The 24,043-nt window shown below is 37.5% G+C and overlaps 1 protein-coding gene across 1 annotated transcript in view; it reads right to left on the reverse strand.

The window, feature by feature from the left end:
* The window catches only part of LOC150077645 (homeobox protein dve-1-like), a 174,430-nt gene that overhangs the window by 77,201 nt on the left and 73,186 nt on the right, over positions 1-24,043 (reverse strand). Inside the window, exons 4-5 of the mRNA XM_090385189.1 lie at positions 22,599-22,725; positions 824-935 (exon numbers count right to left, since the gene is read on the reverse strand). Coding sequence (XP_090241315.1) covers positions 824-935; positions 22,599-22,725 — 239 coding nt within the window. The remainder of the gene's footprint in view (positions 1-823; positions 936-22,598; positions 22,726-24,043) is intronic.

The raw sequence follows: 24,043 nt of genomic DNA on the forward strand, positions 1-24,043 counted from the left end.
TCAAAGGTTTGTATATGAGGAGAAGTGCTGAGTGGTGACTTTAAGAAAGTGAAGGCAACATGATTACGAGACAGATTAATCACTATGTGAACAGGGATTAATCCTACGGGCAGGTCAAAGTTAGCGTGAATGATATCAAAGAGTCCATCACAATAGGCGTTTTTTTTTTTTTTTTTAATAAGATAAGCTATTGCTTCCTGCACTAGCTTTCTTGCCTCATGAATGGAGCTACTTTGACTTAGCTAGTGCCTGATAAATGTCCTGTTGAAGCTAGTAGCCTTTCTTAAGTGTGATGAGCTTAAGTTTATCATATCTAAAAATGAAAACACATCTTATTAAACTTAAGAGATTGAAAAGAAATTAATATGGAGGTGACAGCATCTTATACCTAGAGGGTGGGCAGAGTAAACTGTCTGGCTTCAACAGGGTTAGTATGATATGTGGTAAATTGTAAATTTAAAATACTGTAGTTGGATATTTATGCAGACTTAATACAAGCAGACCTGCACCATCTAGTGAATTATTAGACTTAGCACAATGTAACAGATGATAAAAACTGGTAATTAGGGGGATCTTTACATTTAAGTGTCAACGTTAAAAAAAAACAAAAAAAAACACAATGGTCAACTCAAGTTACCTGAAGGTGCATACACACAAACGAGTTAGAAAAAAAAAAAAAAAAAAAAAAGGATAAAAATACTGTACTTCAAAATTAATGAGGGGAACAAAATTAGTGGCAGCAGCCATTAACAACTAACACCTTCATTACAGCATTTATTCTATCAATGTAAGCAATTACAAATATGGCAAAAAATAAGCATACTTGGGAGAGTGGGCATAATTTGGCCAATTTACTCTGAGATATTTCACGTAAGAGTTCCAAAACTGCATTTCGCACTGTCACATCATTCCATAATTGAGGATCTTCTGGAACACTATTAAAAAATATAATATCAAATGTATTATGTACAGATGGTATGATTTACACAGGTTTAATATTACATATATATATATAGGTTTTATATATATATTTATATATTGGAAATTGGTCAATTTCCAATTTTAAAATTTCTAGTTGTTCAGTGAATCCAACCAGTTGCCCTTAACTGCAATGTGGCATAGTGTTTGGTGTTGGGTGGGGAGGAGCACCTAAAGTGGTTCCCCCCTTTTTATGAAAACCCCAAACACGAGAGGTATTGGAACCTATAGTACTTAGTACAGTGCTTGGATTGGATGTTGAGAAGACGAAAGAAGATATTTGTTGACATTAGACTTGAACTTCTGTAGACTATAATTTTTAAGGAAATACGTATGATGGAAGATTGTTCCAGAAACCGGCAGTTGAATGAATAAACGAGGAAGAAGAAAAGTTGGTTCTGTGAGTTTGAAGTTGGACAGTAAATGGATGTTGGCTGGTAGCAGCACGTGTTCAGACTGTTTTGAAAGAGAGAGAGAGAGAGAGAGAGAGAGAGAGAGAGAGCAGGAATTATAGAAGACAATTCAGAAGAGCAGTGCTCATGTAAGTAGCAGAAACAGTACGTCTATGAGACAGTGAGCGGAGAGACTGTTAGAGAGGAGTCAGTAATTAACCTAACTGCCGTCTTCTGAATGGAATCTAGGAGCCTGAGAGAGGTTTTGGGGGCACCGCCCCAGATGTGGGAACAATATTCCATGGCGGATTTGCGATTTGTACAGAGTGAACAGTTGTTTTGAAGAAAAGTAACACGGAGACCAAAAGAGAAAACCAAGTTTTTTAGATGCACAGGAAGCAATATTTGTAATGTGCTTGTGCCAAGAGAGGTTAGAAGTCAGGGTAATCCCCGAAAGAGATATATCATTTTGCCTAGAAATCGGAGTGTCACCAAAGATAAGCATAGGAGCAGAAGAATCCTTTTTGCGAGATAAGACAAGACTGAGTTTTAGAAGGATTGAAATCAACTAAGTTGTCTTTGCCCCACTGGAGAATTACCCGAAGATCGACATTTAAGGAATTGGTAGCTGATATTCGAGAAGTTGAAGCTGATTGAGCAGGGAAAGGTTTCTCAAAATGGAAAGTGGAATGCAATGTGCTATCATCGGCCAAACTATGGATAGGATTTCCAGTCAATGGAAGAAGGTCATTAATATACAAGAGGAAAAGAGTGGGGGAAAGAACTGAACCTTGGTGAACACCAGCATTAGCAGAAAAGTTAGAAGACAGAGAGCCATCTATCATCACCCTCAGTGAATGATCAGAGAGAAAACTGGATAACCAATTACAAAAAACAGTTGGCAAACCATGAAACAGAAGCTTGTTTAGAAGACCTTTATGCCAAACACGACCAAGTTATTGAGAATTTAAAACAATAGGAGGTAGACTTAACTCATCACTAATATACAGTATTCATTGTTTAATGGCCCAGGGATTTCCCCATCTCTGCTATCACTGATATAGCGAGTAACGGTAATAATGAGGAAATTTTGTCCATCCTTTGATGCTCATTATCACCAAGTTTGACTATTTCTTATTAAGTAATGTTAAAAGATCAGATAAAATACTTCTATCATAAGTCAGATAGTGTACACAGCACACATTACATTTCAGGTGGTGCATTATATTATTATTTTTTTTTTTTGTGATTAAATGAAGTGAAAAATAAATATAGTTATCTTCTTATCAATTAATTACTAAGATTATAATTTTACATAATATTTAATAAAAACTATAGTTTTGTGTTCTCTAAACAGCAGTTCAGTTTACTTTCAACTGTATAATATGTGTTGCTCTTTCTCATGTACTTTCAAGTCTTTTTTCTTGTATATATGTATCTGTTCACAAGCAGCACCATGTTCATGAGTCTTATATAAGACAACACGTGAAGCGTGCATGGACTGTCTAAAGCTAATGATTTTTTTTTTTTTTTTTTTTTCATGCAAACTGTATGAAAAAAAGAAATAATAACTGCCAGATTTCTATTTGTCCATTTTTAAATTTGAGATGGCTTGACAAATCTTTCTATATGAACTATATTTCATATGTTTATATGACAAATCTTTCTATATCTATATGAGCCAAATATAAAATTTCGTGAGAATCTGTCCACTGGGAGTCCCTCCGTTACATGCGGATGAACAGACTTGGTAAAGACTATAGGCTGATTATATGCTAATACATCTAACAATAGTTGTCAAAGTTCAAAAATAACTCCTCTCCCCATAATAACCTAATATAACTTAATTATCCCTGAAGATGGGCATATTCTTAAAAGTACAGCAACCAGGGTTGCTACTTCGGAGTCTAAAAATGCTAACGGAGCTGAATTAAGGTGTCGCTTGAAAGTTAAGTAGGCCTAATTTCTGGGTCATTCTGCAACAATACTTTCCTTGCTGGTATATCACCATATGTAGAGTCAAAAAAAAAAAAAGCATCTAGTGCTCTGGAGGTGATCACCCAGGTGTCAAATAATATGAACAGGAGATAAGGTGTGACATTCACATTACAAAAGAATGGTCAACCTTCTGTGCCACTTTGTTTACATTGATATCAGGGGATGTAGAATATCATCACTGGATATTATTAGAGGACACAGATCATGTTATATGGTGAAATACAAGACTCCTCACATTTTGAGGGTACAGGTTTAAAACGGCTGGAAAAAAGTCAGCCATTACATAGTTGAGCAAACTAAACCTATTTTGCTAGCTGTCTAGGAGGATGGATCAGTTTGTGTATAATCTCTCTGCCTCTACTCCAATGAGACTGGGTGTAGTCTGAGTGAGAGAGAGAGAGAGAGAGAGAGAGAGAGAGAGAGAGAGAGAGAGAGAGAGAGAGAGAGAGAGAGAGAGAGAGATCAGAATTCATCAAGGAATTAAATATAGTCCATTTTGCATGTGTGCTACATCTAAAAATTTTTTATCAATTCGTACATTATGTTCTTCCTACTCTACTCCAACTTTTACCTCATCTACATCAAGGCATCATGATGAATAATCAAAGCAACAGATTAAACTTATACAATGCATTTATTCCATTGCTTAACCTATGAATGTGAGATCCACACCATTCTTAACACTACCTTTAATTCTGCATTCATGGCTTTGATTTGATGGAAATTATCAGCCAAGATCTTTTTCCATTTCTCAAAAGAGCCAAAAGTTACAAGGTACAAAATCCACTTCTGGTGCTTTTTCTACAGAAAATCAGTAGCACATTGTGACATATGGGCACTACTCACAAAGAGAATGTCTGTTTCCTCTGGTTGTTTTGATTTGAAATGTTGCGGTACAAAATGAAAACACAGTATGAGCCATTGCCAAATACTGAAGGGGGGTGGGAATTCTGGATAACTGAACTTATGCACATGGTCCAATTTCCACATTCTGTACGCCAAAACATAGCAACTACAGAAATGATCAAATTAGGGCACTGAAAAGCTTCCAGCTGGGAAAAACAAGAATGCATTACCTTGGTTTCTGATATTGATGATAGCTGTAGGAGTCCATACAAAAGGGTGTCCACTGAGCACTGTTGGTAGGTATGCTGAATCTTTCTCGGCTCTGGATATGAGGTGCCTGGGATAGAGTCCTGTTGTGTGAAGGGTAACTTGAGCTGGACTGGTTGATGTGGGCACCAGATGCTGGCAGATGGGGATGACAGGTTGACATCTTTACAGCAGAGGCAGCATCCAGCCAGTACCAGCCAGACCTTGTAATTAGTTATATTATTATTATTATTATTATTTCACTGATATGTGCCCATTATATATCTATGTTATATTATTACAGTAGACCCTCGCTAATCCAGATTAATTGGGGAAAGAGGTCATCCGGATTAAGCAATAATCCAGATTAGTGAAGCAAAAGATTGCCCTAAAAGACAAAAAAAAAAAAAAACTTAGAACACAAATAAATAGAAAATTTAATGAAAGGTTTTTAAAACACTCTACAGCCTTTTAAAAACCTTGTATTGTCTTTTAAAAACTATAAAAACAACACATTTATCCATCAATAGAAGACTGAGAAGTTGTATAGCAGACTCTCGATTCACTGGGATCGGATTAACCAGGGCACTACAAGACTCCAAAGTAAAAAAAATATCCATCGGAAATCAGAAAATTCAAGTAATAAATAGAATAGGTATAAACAGATGATTGCAAGTTGTAAATAAGAGACAAGAAGTGGTGTTATAAGTTGTGTTTGGGAGATGAATGTACCTATTATCCCGTCTTCACATCTGCCGCTCAAAAAAAACAATGAAAAGAGCACGAATGTTTAGTTTTTTTAGTATTTGAAGATTAAATGCGCAAGGCATAATATGAAATGGGTTCAAATTAACTATATAATATCGGTGTAGATACACCATAGTTACCCATAAATTTAATTACATAAAATAAAGGCATTGTTTAATTTTATCTCATATTGCGGCTGCCTTCACAATGAGATACAAGGTATTCCACTACAAATAAATAACAGTAGTCTCCTCTAGTAGAGGAGACTACTTTTATTTATTCTCAGTGGGCACCACCACCCAGATGGCCATTTCAAAGCTAGTTGGCTTCATCATTGGTGGGTGGGCAGGTACCCTGATAATGCAAACGTGCCATCACAGGTTGCGAAGTCGTTCCACAATGAGATATGCCAGATGGTGTACAGAATGATACACAGTAGTCTCCTCTACTAGAGGAGCGTTATTTATTCGAAGTAGTGCAATACCTGGTATCTCATTACGAAGGCAGCCATAATATGAGATAAAATTAAATGATGCGTTTACACTACATATGTAGTTAAATCTATGGGTAAACTATGGTGTATCTACACCGATATTATATAGTTTGTTTTAGTACATCGTGTTCTGTCGCACTGCAAAAAGACAAATTTTGTTTCGTTACTTATGTCAGGAGTGTTGAAAATTTTATTTATAGTAAATATATTTTTTTCAGTTTAGAAACTGCGAAAATGATGAGCAACTGCAAAACAGTTGTGCTTTCAACTGAACAAAAATTGAAATTATTAAATTTTTGTTCAGTTGAAAGCACCAACCCATACGCAACATCGTAAAAAATAAAGGGAAGCTATTAGATTTTGCGGATACATCTAATAGCATTAAAGGTGTGACTATCAGAAAAACGATGAAACCGTCTGCATAAGAGGACCTCGACAAGGTAACAGTGTTGTGGCTTAGTCAACTATTACATAAGCTCATAATATAAAAAATATGTTAACATATATACATATAAAGAAGTATATGTAATAATAGTTTGGTCCTTGAGGTTGTTAACATATTAAAAAATATGTTAACATATATACATATAAAGAAGTATATGTAATAGTTTGGTCCTTGAGGTTGCCACATTCATTCTTTCAGATATGCCAGTCAAGCTGTACGTGCTACCTGGGAGTCTAAAACACTGATGGAACTGATATTCGGGTGACACTCAAGTCAAGTGGACCCAATTTCGACGAAGTCTGGACAGCCTGCTTGCAGCTTCACGATAGTGGGACTGTTAGTAATCCTGGGTATAACCTCCATGCACAAGGCACACGGTGGGTGACCACCCAGGTGTGAACCAACGTAAACAGGGGTCGAGGTGTGGTGCCCACACCACATGGAGGAATGCCGCCTCTGTGTTACCAGGCAATACTGGTGATGGATGATTCTCATCGACCGGCGCAATACCACCACTTTGCTTATTGGAGGTTTGAAGTGGTGGAACCCATGTTTAGTCTCCAGAGCTAAGTTCTGGTCAACCCATCCACGATCTCTTCCATCATGCAGTATGACTAATGACTTTTGAGATTATGATGGACATCACGGCGAGATCCAATCTTCCTTACATTTCGAGAGTAAAGCCCTAAAATGGTGTTCACAGGCTGGCCGCTAGTTAGCACACCGGACCAAACTTATTGGTAACTCTTTAGGAGGCTTCCGGATCAGCTAGGGTATAATCTTGGTACCGCTACTCTGCCAGATAGTGATTGGAGGGAGTCCAAGTAGTGTGTATGTGGGGGGGGGCATTGTCGAGACCACGTCATGTCACGGATCTGGGTATATTCTTACAATGTGTATGCCATATCCAAAAAATTCATTACTTCATACAGCACGTCCCCCACTTTTTCTTACTATTCAATACACCATGATTGATCAAACTAATAGAGTAAGCTTATCTGCGAAAAGATCTAAACCTCCCAAACACTTCCTAATTCATTTCACAAATATACGTGTTCTCAATTCTAATCTCAACAACGTCCATTTCCACTTGCAGTCTGCCAAACCCCATGTACCTTTTCTGACAGAATCTCAGTTATCGGTTGATTCAACTACTGCTCATCTCAGTTGCCCAAATTATTCGCTGTATGATTCCTTTCGCCTCAAAGGTGGTACTTGTGCATATGTCTGTTCCGATATTCCCTGTCAGAGACTTGGTAATTTGGAATCTCCTCTTTTCGATCTCTGGCTTAAAATCTCTCTCTACCTCATTGTGTCAAATTCATCTGTTGTCTCTACCATCTCTACCATTCTCTTCCAACTCCACTAATCACTTCGAGCTTTTTGACTTCTTCTCTTTGCAACTTGACTTTCTCCAGTCCAACTTTCCTAACAGTAAGGTAATTTTCCTTCGTGATTTTAACGTTCACAACTCCAGCTGGCTTCTGTTTTCTAGTCACGCTGACCAAGATGGTCGAGATGCTGAGGCTTTAGCAATTACTAACAACCTTGCACAGATTGTTCATTTACCTACAAGAATACCGGACAATCCAAACCATACAGCCAACAAAGCTTGATCTTTTTCTCACAAACAATTCTTCTAAGTACATGGTAGAAGTGAGAGGTCCTTTAGGCACCTCAGATCACAACTTGGTGATTGTCTCTATTCTCCAATGGAGCCTTTATCTCATGGCTATTCCCAACCTCATATTGTTTGGCATTACAAGAATGCAAAATGTGATGACCTGCAAGATTTCTTTTCTTCTTTTCCTTGGTCGGATTACTGTTTCAAAACTTCTGATGTCAACATTTGCTCAGATCATGTCAGTGAAATTATTCTTGCAGGAACGGAATCCTTTATCCCACACTCCACTTTAAAATCTCATACTTTATCTAAACCTTGGTTTTCCAATAAATGTGCTAAGGCTGTTCAAGAGAAGAACATTGCATATCGTAATTGGCTTGTTTCTAATTCTTCAGTTTCATTTTCTGCCTACCCAAAGTTTGCAACATTTGTAAAGCAGTTATCAATCAGTCCAAACTAGAGTTTGAACAGGCTAAGAGTAGAAAACTTGCTTCTTGCCCTAATGGTAGCCGAGCATTCTGGTCTCTTGCCAAAGCTATTGGCCACAACCTTTACCCATCTCCGCTCCGACCTCTGTCCAAACCAGACGGTTCTGTTGTCACTTCAGCCAAGGATAAACTGACCTGTTAGCATTCCATTTTTCTTCCACGTCATGTATTAAAGATCTTGGTAAAACACCTCAAACCATTCCCAACACACTTCATTTAATGCCTCCTGTGGACTTCCGTCAAAAGGATGTCAGAAGGATTTTGACAATCTTGATGCTAAGAAAGCTCCTGATCCCGATGGTATTTCTCCACTTGATCTCAAAAACTGTGCTCCTAAACTTACTCCTGTTCTTTGCCGCCTTTTTTCACTTTCTTCTTCCAAAGGTGTTTTTCCTTCTGCTTAGAAATTTGCTCATATCTAGCCAGTTCCAAAAAGTGTGACAAATCCCTCCTGTCCAATTATAATCCCATTGCAATTACTTTTACTCTTTCTAAAGTAATGGAGAAATTAATTAGCTGCCAATTCTTAAACTGCCTAGAAACCTTCTGTCTGATCAACGATCTCCAGTATGGATTCCGTCAGTGTCAATCCACTGGTGATATTCTGGCTTATGTTACCCATTTATGGACTAATTCAATAGAAAAGTTTGGTGAAACACAAGCAGTTGCTCTTGACATCTCAAAGGCTTTCGATCGAGTTTTGCATAAAGGTCTTCTAAACACTTCCATCTTATGGTTTGCCAACTGTTTTTTGTAATTGGTTATCTAGCTTTCTCTCTGATCACTCTCTGATGGTTTTCTGTGATGGTAGATCGCTCACTGAGGGTAACTTCTACACTAATGACGGTGTCCCCCAAGGTTCAGTTCTTTCCCCCCACTCTTTTCCTCTTGTATATTAATGACCTTCTTCCATTGACTGGAAATCCTATTCATAGTTTTGCCGATGATAGCACATTGCATTCCACTTTCCATTTTGAGAAACCTTGTCCGACTCAATCAGCTTAAATTTCTCGAAAATCTGCTACCAATTCCTTAAATGCCAATCTCCAGGTTGTTGTTGTTTGGTTTCTAGGAGCATGAGCAACTAAGGCCATATTGCTCCGGGGATATGCAGTGGTCATTCCCTAACCTTTCTGCATCCTCTGTATTTGGTGGTCCAGGTAATTCTCCAGTGAGGCAAAGACAACTTAGTTGATTTCAATCCTTCTAAAACTCAGTCTTGTCTTATATCTCGCAAAAAGGATTCTTCTGCTCCTATGATTATCTTTGGTGACACTCCGATTTCTAGGCAAAATGATATTTCTCTTTTGGGGATTGCCCTGACTTCTCATCTCTTTTGGCACAAGCACATCACAAATATTGCTTTCTCTGCATCTAAAAAACTTGGTTTTCTCTTTCGCTCTTGGCATTACTTTTCTTCCAAACAGCTGTTCACTCTTTACAAATCACAAATCTGCCCTACCATGGAATATTGTTTCCACATCTGGGGTGGTGCCCCCCCCAAAACCTCTCTCAGACTTCATAATTCCATTCAGAAGAGGGCAGTTAGGTTAATTAATGATTCATCTCTAACAGTCTCTCTCCACTCACTGTCTCATAGATGTACTGTTTTTGCTGCATGCCTCTTCTACAGATATTTCCATGGGCACTGTTCTTCTGAATTGGTTTCTATATATCTCGCTCTCTCTTTCAAAACAGTCCGAACACGTGCTGCCACCAGCCAACATCACATACATTTACTTTCCAACTTCAAACTCACAGAACCAATTTTTCATCTTCCTCATTTATTCATTGAACTGCAGTTTTCTGGAACAACCTTCCTTCATACGTATTTCCTGAAAATGAGTCTACAGTAGTTCAAGTCCAATGTCAACAAATATCTTCTTTCGTCTTCTCAACCTCCAACCCAAGCACAGTACTAAGTACTACAGGTTCTAATACCTCTCGTGTTTGGGGGGAGGGGGAAATATATATATATATATATATATATATATATATAAAGAAGTAGGCAAATGAAGCGATATAAACAATAACACCCGTCTGACTCAGAGTCAGCAACAATACTGGTCAACATGCAAGACAATGTAATATATGTTTCATCTCTCTCTGGGAAAGCCAGAGTGACTCATCTGCCTTCCTAAATCCCGTGTGTCTTTCAAATTACAGTATTCAGCTGTGAATGGAATTTTTTGTATTTCGATCCAGATTAACTGCAACCGGATTAGTGAGGGTTTACTGTATCATCACCATCATTATTAATTTATTATGTGAGTTATTTTACTGCTTCTAATGCTGTTATAGTACTTTTAAATTTAACTATTCCTGTATGGGTTCTACCAATTTTATTAAAAATAGCACAAGTAGTTTTTGTAAAAAATGAAACAATCGTGTGATGATTTACATAATTTATGAAGAAAGGAATTCTTTTAAATAAAATTCAGTACACTTTACATCATGAAATATAAAATCATATAGATAAAACCTTATTAAAATTATTTTAAATGTAGCATAAAAAAAAAAAATACACCTTTGTCAAAAGAAAGTCAAAAGCTTGTATCTAAAGAAACTGTTATCTTTCTACCAGCATTGCCTTAATAATTTCACTCGATTCCCTGTTGACCAACTTGTAATGCATCCTGATAGAGACAGTCAACATCTCAGTTACATAAAACCTTTATTTATTCATGTTCTTCTTTACTGCCCAGCAATCCTCTACATCATCAATATTTTATCTTCTTTCATCCCCCATCTTTAACATAAAGCATCATACGTACTTAGAGATGGAAATGTTTATGGTTTATATTATTTTTCTCCCAAGTTTCCTCAATAACAGATAATTTTTCTTTATTTTTCTCTATTTAGGCAACTAGAGGGAGTAATGATCACTACTGATTATCTTGATCTGATAATCAGTAGTGATTCTTCATGCATTAAGAATCTGCAGATAAAGGAATCACTAGGTGGCAGTGATTACAGTGTGCTGAAGTGGGATTTACTCAAAGAGGTAACTACCATCAGGGGTAAAGGGAAGGGTTTTTGCTTTTGTAAAGGCGACTACGATGGTCTGAGACAGTATTTAAATTCTATACAGTTGGACAAACTGATGATGTTACCAACAGCAAATTTAAAATGGAAAGCATTCAAAGAACTTATCTTGGAAGCTACTAGGCTTTACACACCAACTAAGAAATATTGTTCGAGGTTTAGGCCTAAATGGATATCAGATGAACTAATGAGATAATGAGACATATGGCAGAGAAGAAAAATACATGGGATACATATAAATTAATGGGTGACATGGAAGTCTATGATAGATATAGCATTGGCATTAGAAGAGGCATATGATGCAAGAAAACAAGCTTATGCAGCATCAGCCAAAAAAAAAAAAAAAAAAAAACCCACTTCGATTTTACTCCTCTGTTCATTCGAAATACCTGTCCAGCTGAGCCTTAAATTTATTTAAGCTATCAACTTCCACAACAAAGGATGGAAGTCTGTTCCACCAACCAACTGCCCGCTGGCTAAAGGCAAATTTCCGCACATCTATCCTACATCTGTCTTTCCTCAATCTGAATTTATGCCCTCTCAGGTGATTATTCTAAACAAGAGGAAGAATCCCATCAGCATTGAGCATGTTCAAACCATTTAAGGCTTTATACACCTCAATCAGATCACCTCGCAGGTGCCTAGTCTCCAGACACTGTAATTTGCAAAACTTAAGCCTTTCTTCGTAAGAGCAACCCTTTGTTCTATTCACTAATCTTGTTGCCCTTCTCTGTACTCGTTCCAGCAGCTCTACATCATTCTTGAAATAAGGTCTCCAGACCTGTATACAGTACTCATGGTGTGGCCGGACCATTGCCTTATACAAGGGAATAATCACCCTCCTTATCCCTGCTAGAAAAATTCCTGTATATCATTGACAAGACACCATGAGCTACTCTTGCAGCCCATCTACACTGCTCAGAGAACTTCATATCTGCCTGCACAATTACCCCCAGGTCCTTTTCATTCTCTACCACTGTCAGTGTAGTACCACAGAGTTGATACGTTGCTCTGGGGTTGCTGTTTCCCATATGCAGTACTTTACATTTTTCAACGTTAAACTTCATTTGCCACCTCTCAGCCCATCTGCTCAACCTTTCCAGATCCTGTTGCAGCAGCATAGCATCAGTAGTGTCCTTAACAACCCTGCCAACCTTTGTATCGTCTGCAAACTTGGACATTAAGCTTGATATACCATCATCGATATCATTTATAAATACAGAAAACAATGCCACCTCCGTAGCCAGGTGGACAGGAGCAGCAGTGCGTAGCACACGCTTCTTGATTAAACTGGGGTTCGAGCCCATGACCATCAAATACGGAGGATGCGGAAAGGTCAGGGAATGACCACCGCATATGCCCGGAGCAATATGGCCTTAGTTGCTAATGCTCTTAAAAACCAAAATAACATAACAACAACAGAAAACAATAATGGACCCAACACTGAACCCTGAGGGGCTCCACTAATAACATTAGTCCACGATGAGCAGTGTTCATTGATTACCACTCTCTGTCTTCTCCCCCCTCAACCATCCCTTTATCCATAGCAGTAATTTGCCTCCAATGACACACTGCTCCAATTTGTGCAACAGTCTCCCATGTGCATCAGTATCAAAAGCCTATCTAAGATCCAAATATATAATATCAAAGTTATTCCCTGCGTCCAGTTCTTTTGTGACTGTATCATAGTATTCAATCAAATTGGTCAGGCAAGACTTCCCCTTAACAAAACCACGCTGTGTCCGAGCTATAACTGAAGTCTTGTCTAGATGATCCTGCAGTCCTTTAACCAGTGCCTCCATTAATTTTCCATTTTCCTGGAACAGAAGTTAAACTCACAGGTCTATAATTACTTGTGTCAGCCTTTGATCCTCCTTTGTGAATTGGGTTCACATTTGCACATCTCTAGTCTATGGGTACCTCCCCTGAGTCCAAAGAAGCTCTCATAATTATGGCTAAGGGTTTGCTTACTTCCTTTGCTGCCTCCTTTAATATAACTGGATAGATCCCATCCACGCCGGTTGCCTTTTTTATGTTTATCCTCAACAATTTCTCCTCCACTTTCCTCTCAGTTATTACAAAATCATCTAGCTCACTGCCAGTTTACTTCACCTCTGGCATTCCCCCTTCCTGAATAACACCTCATGTGTGAATGTAGGTGCAAAATACTCGTTTAATTTGTTAGCCACCTGAGCAGGATCATCAACAGTTGAACCATCAATATCCAGTGGACCAATCTGATTCATCCCCTTCCTTCTAGAGTTTACATAGGTAAAGAACTCTTTTCTGTTTTTCTTTGCATCCTTTGCCAAGGATTTCTCATAATCTGCGTTTGCCTGCCTAATCTCCTTTGTGACTTGGTTACAGATCAGAATAGCATTAGCATTACTAATGCTATTCATGTTCTTCTTTAGTGCTCAGCAATCTTCTACATCATCAATATTTTATCTTCTTTCATCCCCCATCTTTTACATAAAGCATCATATGTACTTAGAGATGTAAATGTTTATGGTGTATATTATTTTTCTCCCAAGTTTCATCAATAACAGATAAAGTAAAAAAAATAAAAAAAAAAAATGCTATGTTCATTTGGGTTTCTAAATGGGTTTGGGGGTCCTTCTGGTGGGAACCAAGCTTTTACACAGAGCTGTTTTTCATTCCATGACGAGTTGTCATGGTATGTGCTGGCACCTAGTTTTGGTATGCAAAAAAAAAAAAAAAAAAAAAAGAGAAAATTGCTGTCCACACCAGGCTCATTACTTTTCAGTGTGTGCTTCTTGCAATCTGCAGATCATGTACTGTTTCTTCCCCAGCATTGCAGTTTCTTAACGGCTGTTTGCTTTAGACTTGCACCTGATTTTTTAGGGGCTTGTATTTTTATTGACATTCTAGGAAATTTTTTTGATATTCAACAGGAAATCAACCTTGAGAAATTTTGCTGCTGGGGACTTCTGCAATGCTTGCAGGATCCGATCAGTGGTCTTATTTTAAAGGCACAGTTACACAAAAAAAAAAAAAAATTGGGTGTAGTTATGAAAATATTTATACCAGAAGTTAATTTTGTTACTAAAATGGCTGGTCATGGATCGCTAATAAGAAAGCCGCTCAGTTACATCTAAGGCAAGACACGGCCAAGTGATCAAGCATGAAAATGCAGAAGTATACACATTTAGGTGGAGAACAGTTCAAGTCTGTATGACTACTAAATATGACTGTATAATGATTGGATTCATTATTAAATGATAAACTGTAATGTCCTCCAACCTAGTAGCCAGGCCTAAATATAAACACAAATTATTCATAATCGATCTTGAATTTACATACATACACAGGTGTTGCCTGTTTAGTGCTTTCAATTAAGGCTGTAAAACAGAGCATTAATGTATGTGTGTAATATATATATATACTGTATATATATTAAAAAATTTAAATATGGCCGGGAACCTATTTCATCATTAATGTGACTCTGACCGTATTTACATTATTTACAATAACAACTTGTGGCACTGCTGACTTTCAAATTGCTCAAACCCAGGAATGTAGTGTAAATCTAGCACTTTCAGAAATCCAGTTTTTTTAGAATGTCCAATTTAGTTTTTAACGATAGGTTTTTGATAAGATTTTTTGATAGCTTTTCATCTTTGCATTATTAGCTTAATCTCTTTGAGGCAGTTATGTACATGGTAAACAAAAATATATCTTTCTGACATAAAATAAACAATAGCTATGATGAAAAAATGCAGCAAGGTTAGAATGTGTGTGCCCACAATTCTGCCCAGACACGATAGCACAGTTATATCCTGAAAGCCCCTTGTGGATTAACTTGAGTGAATCTGCAAGGCAATTAGGGGGGAAATTTTATTAGTGTGGTCCACATTAGCATTAGCAGAGGCATACGATGCAAGAAAGCAAGCTTATCCAACACCATTCAAAAAAAAAAAAAAAAAACTTCTCACATTTCACCCCTCCATTCGTTCCATATGCCTGTCCAGCTCAGCCTTAAATTTATTTATACTATTAGCTTCCACAACAAAAGATGGAAGCCTGTTCCATCAATCAACTACTCGATGGCTAAAGGAAAATTTCCGCACATCTATTCTACAACTATCTTATCTCAATTTGAAACTATGCCCCCTCAGGTTCTTAGACTGAGCAAGAGTAAGAATCTAATCAGCATTCAGATTGCTCAACCCATTCAAGGCCTTATACAGAGAGGGCACTGACTCTTTAAAAATTACAGCTGTGAATTACAGGCTCCGAAAAAGCGATAAGCGGCCACTGTTAACCTTTTAGCCTGTGTATCCCCCCAAGCTAGCAGTTTTCCGACCCACCTAACACTGCCTTGATAGCATCAGCAAATATTCTTGCACCCTTTCTATTTAAGTGTACCCCATCCCTGTAGAAGCAGTCGCTCCTGTCAACAAGCAGAGACCAGGTTGAAAAAAATTCTACCCCTCGAGCCTTGCACAATCTCTCCAGGGCCAAATTGATCAACAAGGCTCTCATCATATACTCCCTCCTCTCGTGTTTGGGCAGAATTACAGACACTTTCAAATTCAACCCTAACTCACGACTTTTTTTCAACATTGACCTGTACTTGTTGAGTAAATCTGCAGATCTCTTACTCTTAATGTCATTGGTTCCAACGTGCACAACAACATCACCTTTTGTGCTGTAGAGCAAATATCATCAAAAGATGATATTTGCTCTACAACTTCATCAACTTTTGCCCCTGGCAGACATACCCTGGTCCTTTTCCACCTATCCTTCTTGCATAGTATATTCCCCGTCTCCCTGACAATAGTCACCAACAATAACTAGTTCCTTTGGGTCCAGCACATTCTGCCTTGGAGATTGCCTCTGTTTTGCGTGATGCAGAGGAGTGAGCTCAGCCATTGAGCTGGGCAGCTGAGAGCTTGATGGGGCCCCCTAATATTAATTTCTTCGAGGGCATTTACCCCACATCTGAAGCTCTCGTAGATGCCCATCAGAATGCCGAGTTGGCACCTAATTTCTTGACACTCTAGACACCTAAAGCACACACACACAAAGGCATCCTCCTTGGCTAGATCATGTCCTGTTTTAGAAAGATTGGCAAACATTTCACATTTCGCACATTTTTTGAGACTGTGATGTATTGGAGAATCATCCCCTTCATTTCTCCCCCGAGTCACGGCACTCTCATTAGTCTGAGTCATGATTTCCGTTTAAATACAATTTAATTAACAACGAATTTTAATAAGATTAACAGATAATACTATAATAAGCTAATGGATTCCTAATACAGTGCTTCATATTATGCTATCTAGTTTTACTATACGCTATCAGTTCGAGATATATATATGTTAAACTATTTCTTATCGACTACAATATGGCAGCTAGTTCAACAATATTGGCGCCAACATCGGGAGTCTTAACTTCCAAAAATCGCTGATTAAATTCAAGAAGCTAACGAACGCTACTAAACCTATTTAATATCTGTGTAAAACACAATGTACTATGTTAATTAACAAAGAATACGGTAAAAATTTTAAAATACTTATCCCTTTACAGCAGCCAAAAATCCACCGACTGATCTCTTCTGCGGCCCTAGCGACACTTCATTTGTAGGTTGAAGGAATTTATTTTGTAGAAATTGTATTCATTTGAACAAAGGTGGTGCAATTTTGCCAGTATCTTTGAGGATACCCTAAGGGTTCAGGGAAACTGACAGTTAGGAGGTGAGAAGGGTAATTTAGATCTGCATTTATCTGATAATACCTGGCTACTAGGTTGGAGGAGGTTACACTTTATCATTTAAATAATGAATCCAATCATTATACAGTCGTATTTAGCAGTCATGCAGACTTGAACTATTCTGGGTCAAAGAATTGCTTGCACTCACCTCAGGAATTCTTGTTTGTTGCCATATCAGCCAATGTTGATAAGATGTTCTGAGGGTAGCAACATTTCAAATGAGGGGGAAGATAATGCTTGGAATCCAATTAGTCTGACTTTAATGGTGAGAAAAATATGCATTCTGAGGACACACAAAACTTTGTTAAGTAAAAATCATGTTTAATTAACTTAGTAGGCTACTTTGATATAGTTTATTTGGATTTTAGAAAAGCATTTGACTTGGACAATCATGAAAGGTTAACTTTATAAGCCTGAACAGGTTGGGATTACTGGAAAGATTCTAAGATGGATTGCTGTAGCAATCCATCTTAGTTAATTAAACATGATTTTTTCATAAAAAAATTTTGTGTTTCCTCGGAATGCGCATTTTTCCCACAATTCAAGTCAGACTAATTAGTCTGTAGTTAGCAACTTCACTTTTCGAACTGCATATATGTATTGGCAATATGTTGGCACTGCTCCAATCCAAAGGAATCTCCCCTGAGTCCAAAGATGCCCACATAATTAACCTCAACGGATCAATATAATCCCTGGTGGTCTCCCTCAAAATTTCCAGGTATATTCCATCAACTCCAGGAACCTTACTTGCCTTTATGCTCAAACATTTTTCTAATAAACAGTCTTCTGTGATTATGAAATCACTAATTTCATATGCTCCACCTCACTCACACAGCCTCTTTTCAGCATGGTCTTTTATTAATAAAGACCAATGGAAAGTACCTATTCAGTCCATCCACAACATCAGCTGGGTTATAAAAGACTTTCCCAAATCCAGCACACAAAGGTCCGATCTGATCAACTTTCTTCTTTGTTGTATTCACATATATCAAAAATTTATTCTCCCCATTCTTTTCTGTTTTAGCCAATGCTTTCTCATACACAGCCTTGGCCTCCCTAACCTTATTTGTGGTACTATTACAGATCAACTTGTATTTGTTGATCTATCATATATTTAAATCATCAACTATCTCATGCTATCTTTTCCTGCTCTATTTGACTGGCCATCTCTGCAGTCATTCTTTTCACCTTCCTCCTCCTACAAAATTTTCTCAATAGTGTTCCTGGCTTCTATGACTTTTGCTTTAAAAGTACAGTAAGACCGCTGTATCTGCGGGGGATATATTCCAAGAACTACCGTGGATGGCTGAAACTGCGGATATAAGCGAATATCTGCTGACCCCATATATAACGTGATTTTCTTGTACATACATATGTATAATAAAGTTTAATTGATAAATTAAATACACAGTAAGACATTACCAACATTAAATATGGTAATAATAAAGTACAGCAGATTCTCGATTTACAGGGACACTTCAAGACTCCAAATTAAAAAAAAAAAAAAAAAAAAAAAAAAGTCAACCAGAAATCATAAAATTCAAGTAATAACTAGAATAGGTATAAACAGATATTTTGTATGTTGTAAATAAGCGACAAGAAGCGGCGCTATAAGTCATCATTGGGAGATTAGTGTACCTATCAGCTTGAATCCCCCGCTGTCTTCACACTTACCGCTCAAAACGAGAGGGAAAAAAAAAAAAAGAAAAAGAGATCAAATGTTTAGTTTGATTTAGTGTGTTGCGTCGATTGTTGTGTTCCGTCGCACCGCAAAAGGACAAATTTTGTTTCGTTATTTATGTCAGGGATGTCGGAATTTTTTTTTTTTTTTTATAGTAATTATTATTATTTTTTTGTTTAGGAATCGCAAAAATGATGGGCAAATGCAAGAGCTGAGCTTTCAAATTAAACAAAAACTTAAAATTATTCAAAAGTTTGAAAATTGTGTATCCTAAACGGTAGAGAACCATTATAATGTTGGTGACCAAACCATACACGATATTGTAAAAAATAAAGGGAAGCATCATATTGAACATGCGAGTAGTATGTTAAGTTTTTTCCATTTTTTTCCGTGGTTAACCGCGTGTAACTGAATCAGCAGATATGGGGGCACAACTGTATTCCATAATTCAAATGTACTCTCCATTCTGCCCAATTTATAGATGGCACTATGCCACTAAGTTTAAGGCACTATGTCACCTATGTCACCTTTTAAACTTCAGAAGAGGGGACTTGGACAGTTTAAGGCACTATGTCACCTTAGTGACATAGTGCCTTAAACTGTCCAAGTCCCCTCTTCTGAAGTTTAAAACCCGTGCCTTTACCTTTAACTACTGCATCTTCATCTTCCAACTGCTGGGTGTTTGCAGGGCAGAAGGTTGTGATTAATGGATATTCTTCAGATTAGTGTAATGTCAGGAGTGGGGTCCTTCAAGGATCATCCCTTGGACCATTATTGTTTCTCATTTTCAAAAGTGAGATCGACAGAGAGAAGGCATTATATACAAATTTGCAGATGACAAAGATTGGCAGAGTCATTAAAGAGCAGTGCTCCTTCAAGATGACTTGAACAGACTTCAAAAATGGTCAGAAAAGTGGCAGCTATGTTTCAATGCTGCTAAATGCAAGGTCTTATGCTTGGAGAATAGCAACCCCCCCGCCCCCCAAATAAATTATACACTTGGTTTGGTTGAATTAAAAACAGTGGAGGAGGAAAGGGATCTGGGAGTTACAATTCGGGGGAGATATTAAGTTTTATGAAAAGTGTAAACAGGTAGCAAGGAAAGCCCATGGTGTCCTATCGATGATTTATTGAACGTTATCCTATAGAGATGGGCAACAATCCAAGGGCACACCTTGAGTACAGCATACAGGTCTGGAGGCTTCGTTTTAGAAAGGATATAGAGAGGCTGGAACAAGTACAGAGAAGAGTAACGAGATTGGTGAGAGAAACAAAGGGTCACTGTTACCAAGGAAGGCTTAAGTTCTGCAAAGCGCAGCATCTGGAGACTAGTCATCTGCAAAGTGATCTGATTGAGGTGTATAAAGCCTTGAATGGTTTCAACAAGCTCAATGCTGATGGGATTATTATTATTATTAGTCATATGGTGCAAGGAAGCCTGCACCAGCCAAAAAAAAATTTTCTGAATTAGAGAGAGAGGTAGAAGGGAATCACCAAGAAAAAGAAGAATGATGATTCTTCCTCTTGCTCAGATTACTCACCTGAGGGGCATAAATTTAAATTGAGGAAAGACAGTTCCAGAATATATATGCAGAAATTTGCCTTTAGCCAGCTTGTTCCAGTAGTTAATTGCTGGAACAAGCTTACATCTGTCGTTGTGGAAGTTTGTTTGTTTGTTTGTTATTTGGTTTTTAGGAGCATTAGCAACTAAGGCCATATTGCTCCGCGAATATGCAGTGGTCATTCCTGACCTTTCCGCATCCTTCGTATTTGGTGGTGACGGGCACGAACCCCGGTCTAATCAAGAAGCGTGTGCTACGCACTGCTGCTCCTTCCCACCTGGCTACGGAGGCGCTTGTGGAAGTTGATAGCTTAAATAAATTCAAAGAAGAACTGCACAAATTTTTGGAGAAAATGGATGGAAGACATAGTAAGTTGTTTTTTTTTTTTTTTTTTTTGGGGGTGATGCTGTATAAACTTGCTTTCTTGCATCATCCCTAGGGGCTCACATCTGGTGAATATGGGCTTGGCACACCAAGGATCTTGAGCTGGATATCATCATTCTTCTCTTTCTTGGAGATTCCCCTTCTACCTTCCCCCCCTTTTCAGGATAATTAAGAAATTTTTTTTTTTTTGGCTGGTGCAGTATAAGCCTCAGGCTTCCTTGCGCCTTATGGCTAATGATAATAATAATCATCATATGCTACTGCTATGCTCTACTAATGCTAACTGAAATGGCGAGTTGGCAGAAGGAGGACCATATGAGGAAAGTCTGATTATGCGGGCTACAGAGCTTGGCAACCCAAGCACCTCACAGGTGACCAGATTGAGATTTATAAGGCTCTGAGAGCGGTAGTAAAATGAATGAAGGTGAAATTTTCAACGTTGTAATGAATTCCCGAACTAGGGGCCATAAATTTAAATTACAGGGGGAAGAGGTTTAGACTAGATTGTAGGAAGTTTACTTTTAAGCAGCAAGTTGATGATTGCTGAAACAACTTGATTGCTTGTTTCAGCAATCTGATATTTTGAATAAATTCAAAGGTCAATTGGATGGTCACCTATGAGAGGAGGGAAGTGAAGTACATAATTTGTATATTCTTTTTTTTTTTTTCCTACGATGAAAAAGCCTGTAGCTTCTTTGCATTATATGGAAAATACTCTTACTATTATTAAAATCATTTAAGCTCATTGTTAGATTTTGATGAACTCCTGGCATCATTCTCCCTAAAGAACTCCTCATTCGTGAATATAGATGAAAATTAGCTTGCATTTACATTGAATGGTTTTGACTTCTTTTACTGTTAATATAAGTAAAGAGGTCTTTGCTGCTTTTCTTGGCATTCTTTGCCAGAGACTCCTTGTAATCTGCTTCAGCTTGCCTAGCCTCCATTGTAACTTGATTACAGACTAGTTTATATCTTCCATAGGCTTCTGTATCACCTGATAATTTATATGCATCCCACATATTTTTATTTTCTGTTACAAGTCTCTTTAGCTCATAGCACATCAATTTATGTCTATGCCTGGAATAGTATTTCTTAGTTGGTATGAAAAGCCTAGTAGTTTCTATGATTATTTCCTCGAATGCTTCCCATTTAGAATTTAAAAACTGTTTTAGACCACCGTAGTCACTCTTACAAAGGCAAAAGTCCTTCTCTTTAACCTCAAAAAGTACTTACGTCTTTAAGGAAATCCCACATCAGCAAACTGTGATCACTTGTGATAATCAGATTAAGAGTATTTTTCCCTATTGTTACTTCACTAGCATGCAAGTTATGAGCAAGCAAAAGGCAACAAAAGTAGTAGTGATTTTAGGGGCCAATAAATGAGGTTGTTGTTATTGCTGGTTTTTAAGTGCATAAATAACTTAGAATATATTGTACCATCGTGTATTATGTCTGTAGAAGTGGTTCACAAGCAATCTCCATACTGCGTGTGGACTGAAAATGCTGGGACAATTCACTGGGAAAAACTGCATTCCCTCATCTTCAGATAAGTCCTAACTGAAGAAAATTTTAGTGATTCCTCCTGTCTATGATGGCACTTGAACCTAGATCTCCTCAAACAAGTGAAGAAATTATAGTATCATGAAGGGTGATACACAGGGTACCATTAAATACAAATATGTATATTAAATAAAGTTAACTTAATATTCTATTTATAAATGTAATACAAGTTCAGGAAATACTAAACACTGCTGAATCGATGATCATTTTATAAGAAAGGTACTGGATAAAGTAATGGATGCATATTCTATTAAATAAATAGAGATATTCACAAAAGAATATATATATATAATTAAAACAGAGTTTTAAAGTACATAATGCATAGCAACTCACAAGCTAATGAACTTGTCTGATGCCATCAAACACAGACCTGTACAATGTAATATGAAGTGTAGCAATATTTGTTAACTCTCCAAGAATATCTCCAACTGTAGCAACTGCAGAATCTGTAATTTGCTCAAAGGTCAATGGCTTCCAGTTCTTTATATGAATAACCCCTAAGGATTCAACAAAAAAAAAGCATTACACCATTTAACTGTAAAAACAATTATAAAATAAAAGATTTTTAAACCTCTATTACTTTTTCAATTAGCAAATAGATAAGAATTATTTCATGTATATATAGAGTGGAAATTACACATTACATACCTTAACTGTTTCTTATTTGTTAAAAGGGAACAAAAAATTTTTGAATGTGCAATTTTCTATGATGATGATTAGAAAAACCATTGGTGTTCTTTTCTAATACCTTTAAAAAAGGCTTGTAATACACAGACAGCTCTAAGATGCCCTCTGGAAACTTTGCATCTGAAAAGGAGTGGTTGATCCTAACCACAAAAGACAGTTTCTTAGGATGTCCTTTGGGACTGATTAACATTGCCTTTCAAACCCACGTTATTCAGCTTACTCAAAAGAAGACAGTTTTCACCCATCAGAAGCTTCATATAATTTTTGCATTAAATAGCCAGCATGAGGTCATCAGGAAATTTAAAAAAAAAAAAGTAAAGCCTAGTAGCTTCCAAGATAAGTTCTTTGAATGTTCCCATTTTGAACTTGCTGTTGGTAACATCATCAGTTGGTCACACTGTATAGAATTTAAATACTGACTCAGACCATCGTAGTCGCCTTTACAAAAACAAAAACCCTTCCCTTTACCCCTGATGGTAGTTATCTCTTTGAGTAAATCCCACTTCAGCACACTATGATCACTGCCACATAGTGGTTCCTTTATCTGCAGATTCTTAATGCATGAAGAATCACTACTGATAATCAGATCAAAAGTATTACTCCCTCAAGTTGCCTCCCGAACATGTTGATATAGAAAAGAATCAACCAATAAATCCACAAAAGCCTTGTTAGTGTGTGAGTGACCAACCCACAAATTCCAGTCAATATCTGGGAAATTAAAATCCCCTATTATAAGACTCTCTGATTTACTGGCCCACTCTATTTCCCTGTACAGTTTCTTATTATACTCATCAGAGTCATTAGGCCTTTCCAGTTCTGCATTCCTTATATCTGTGTGACGCCACGTCTCTGATATCCCAACAATATCTGCCTTTGATGTTTTGAGCAATACCTCAAATTCATCAAATTCATTTACCCAACTCCTAGCATTGGTGTACACGCAAGTATACATGCACCTGTTCCTATTCTTAGCTACCCTAACACAACCCATGTGTTTACTTGTACAGCAATGACTCCCAGCAGTCTCTGAAATACCATGCGTTTTGTTTTCCAGTCTGCTGCTCATTCCAATAGAAGCAGTGCAAGAATCACTTTCACCTCTGTCAGTGGCTACTGTTAATCTATTAG

This window comes from Mastigoproctus giganteus, chromosome 11 (genome assembly GCF_048544385.1).
Source record: "Mastigoproctus giganteus isolate SK-2022 chromosome 11, ASM4854438v1, whole genome shotgun sequence".
Classification (NCBI taxonomy): domain Eukaryota; kingdom Metazoa; phylum Arthropoda; class Arachnida; order Uropygi; family Thelyphonidae; genus Mastigoproctus; species Mastigoproctus giganteus.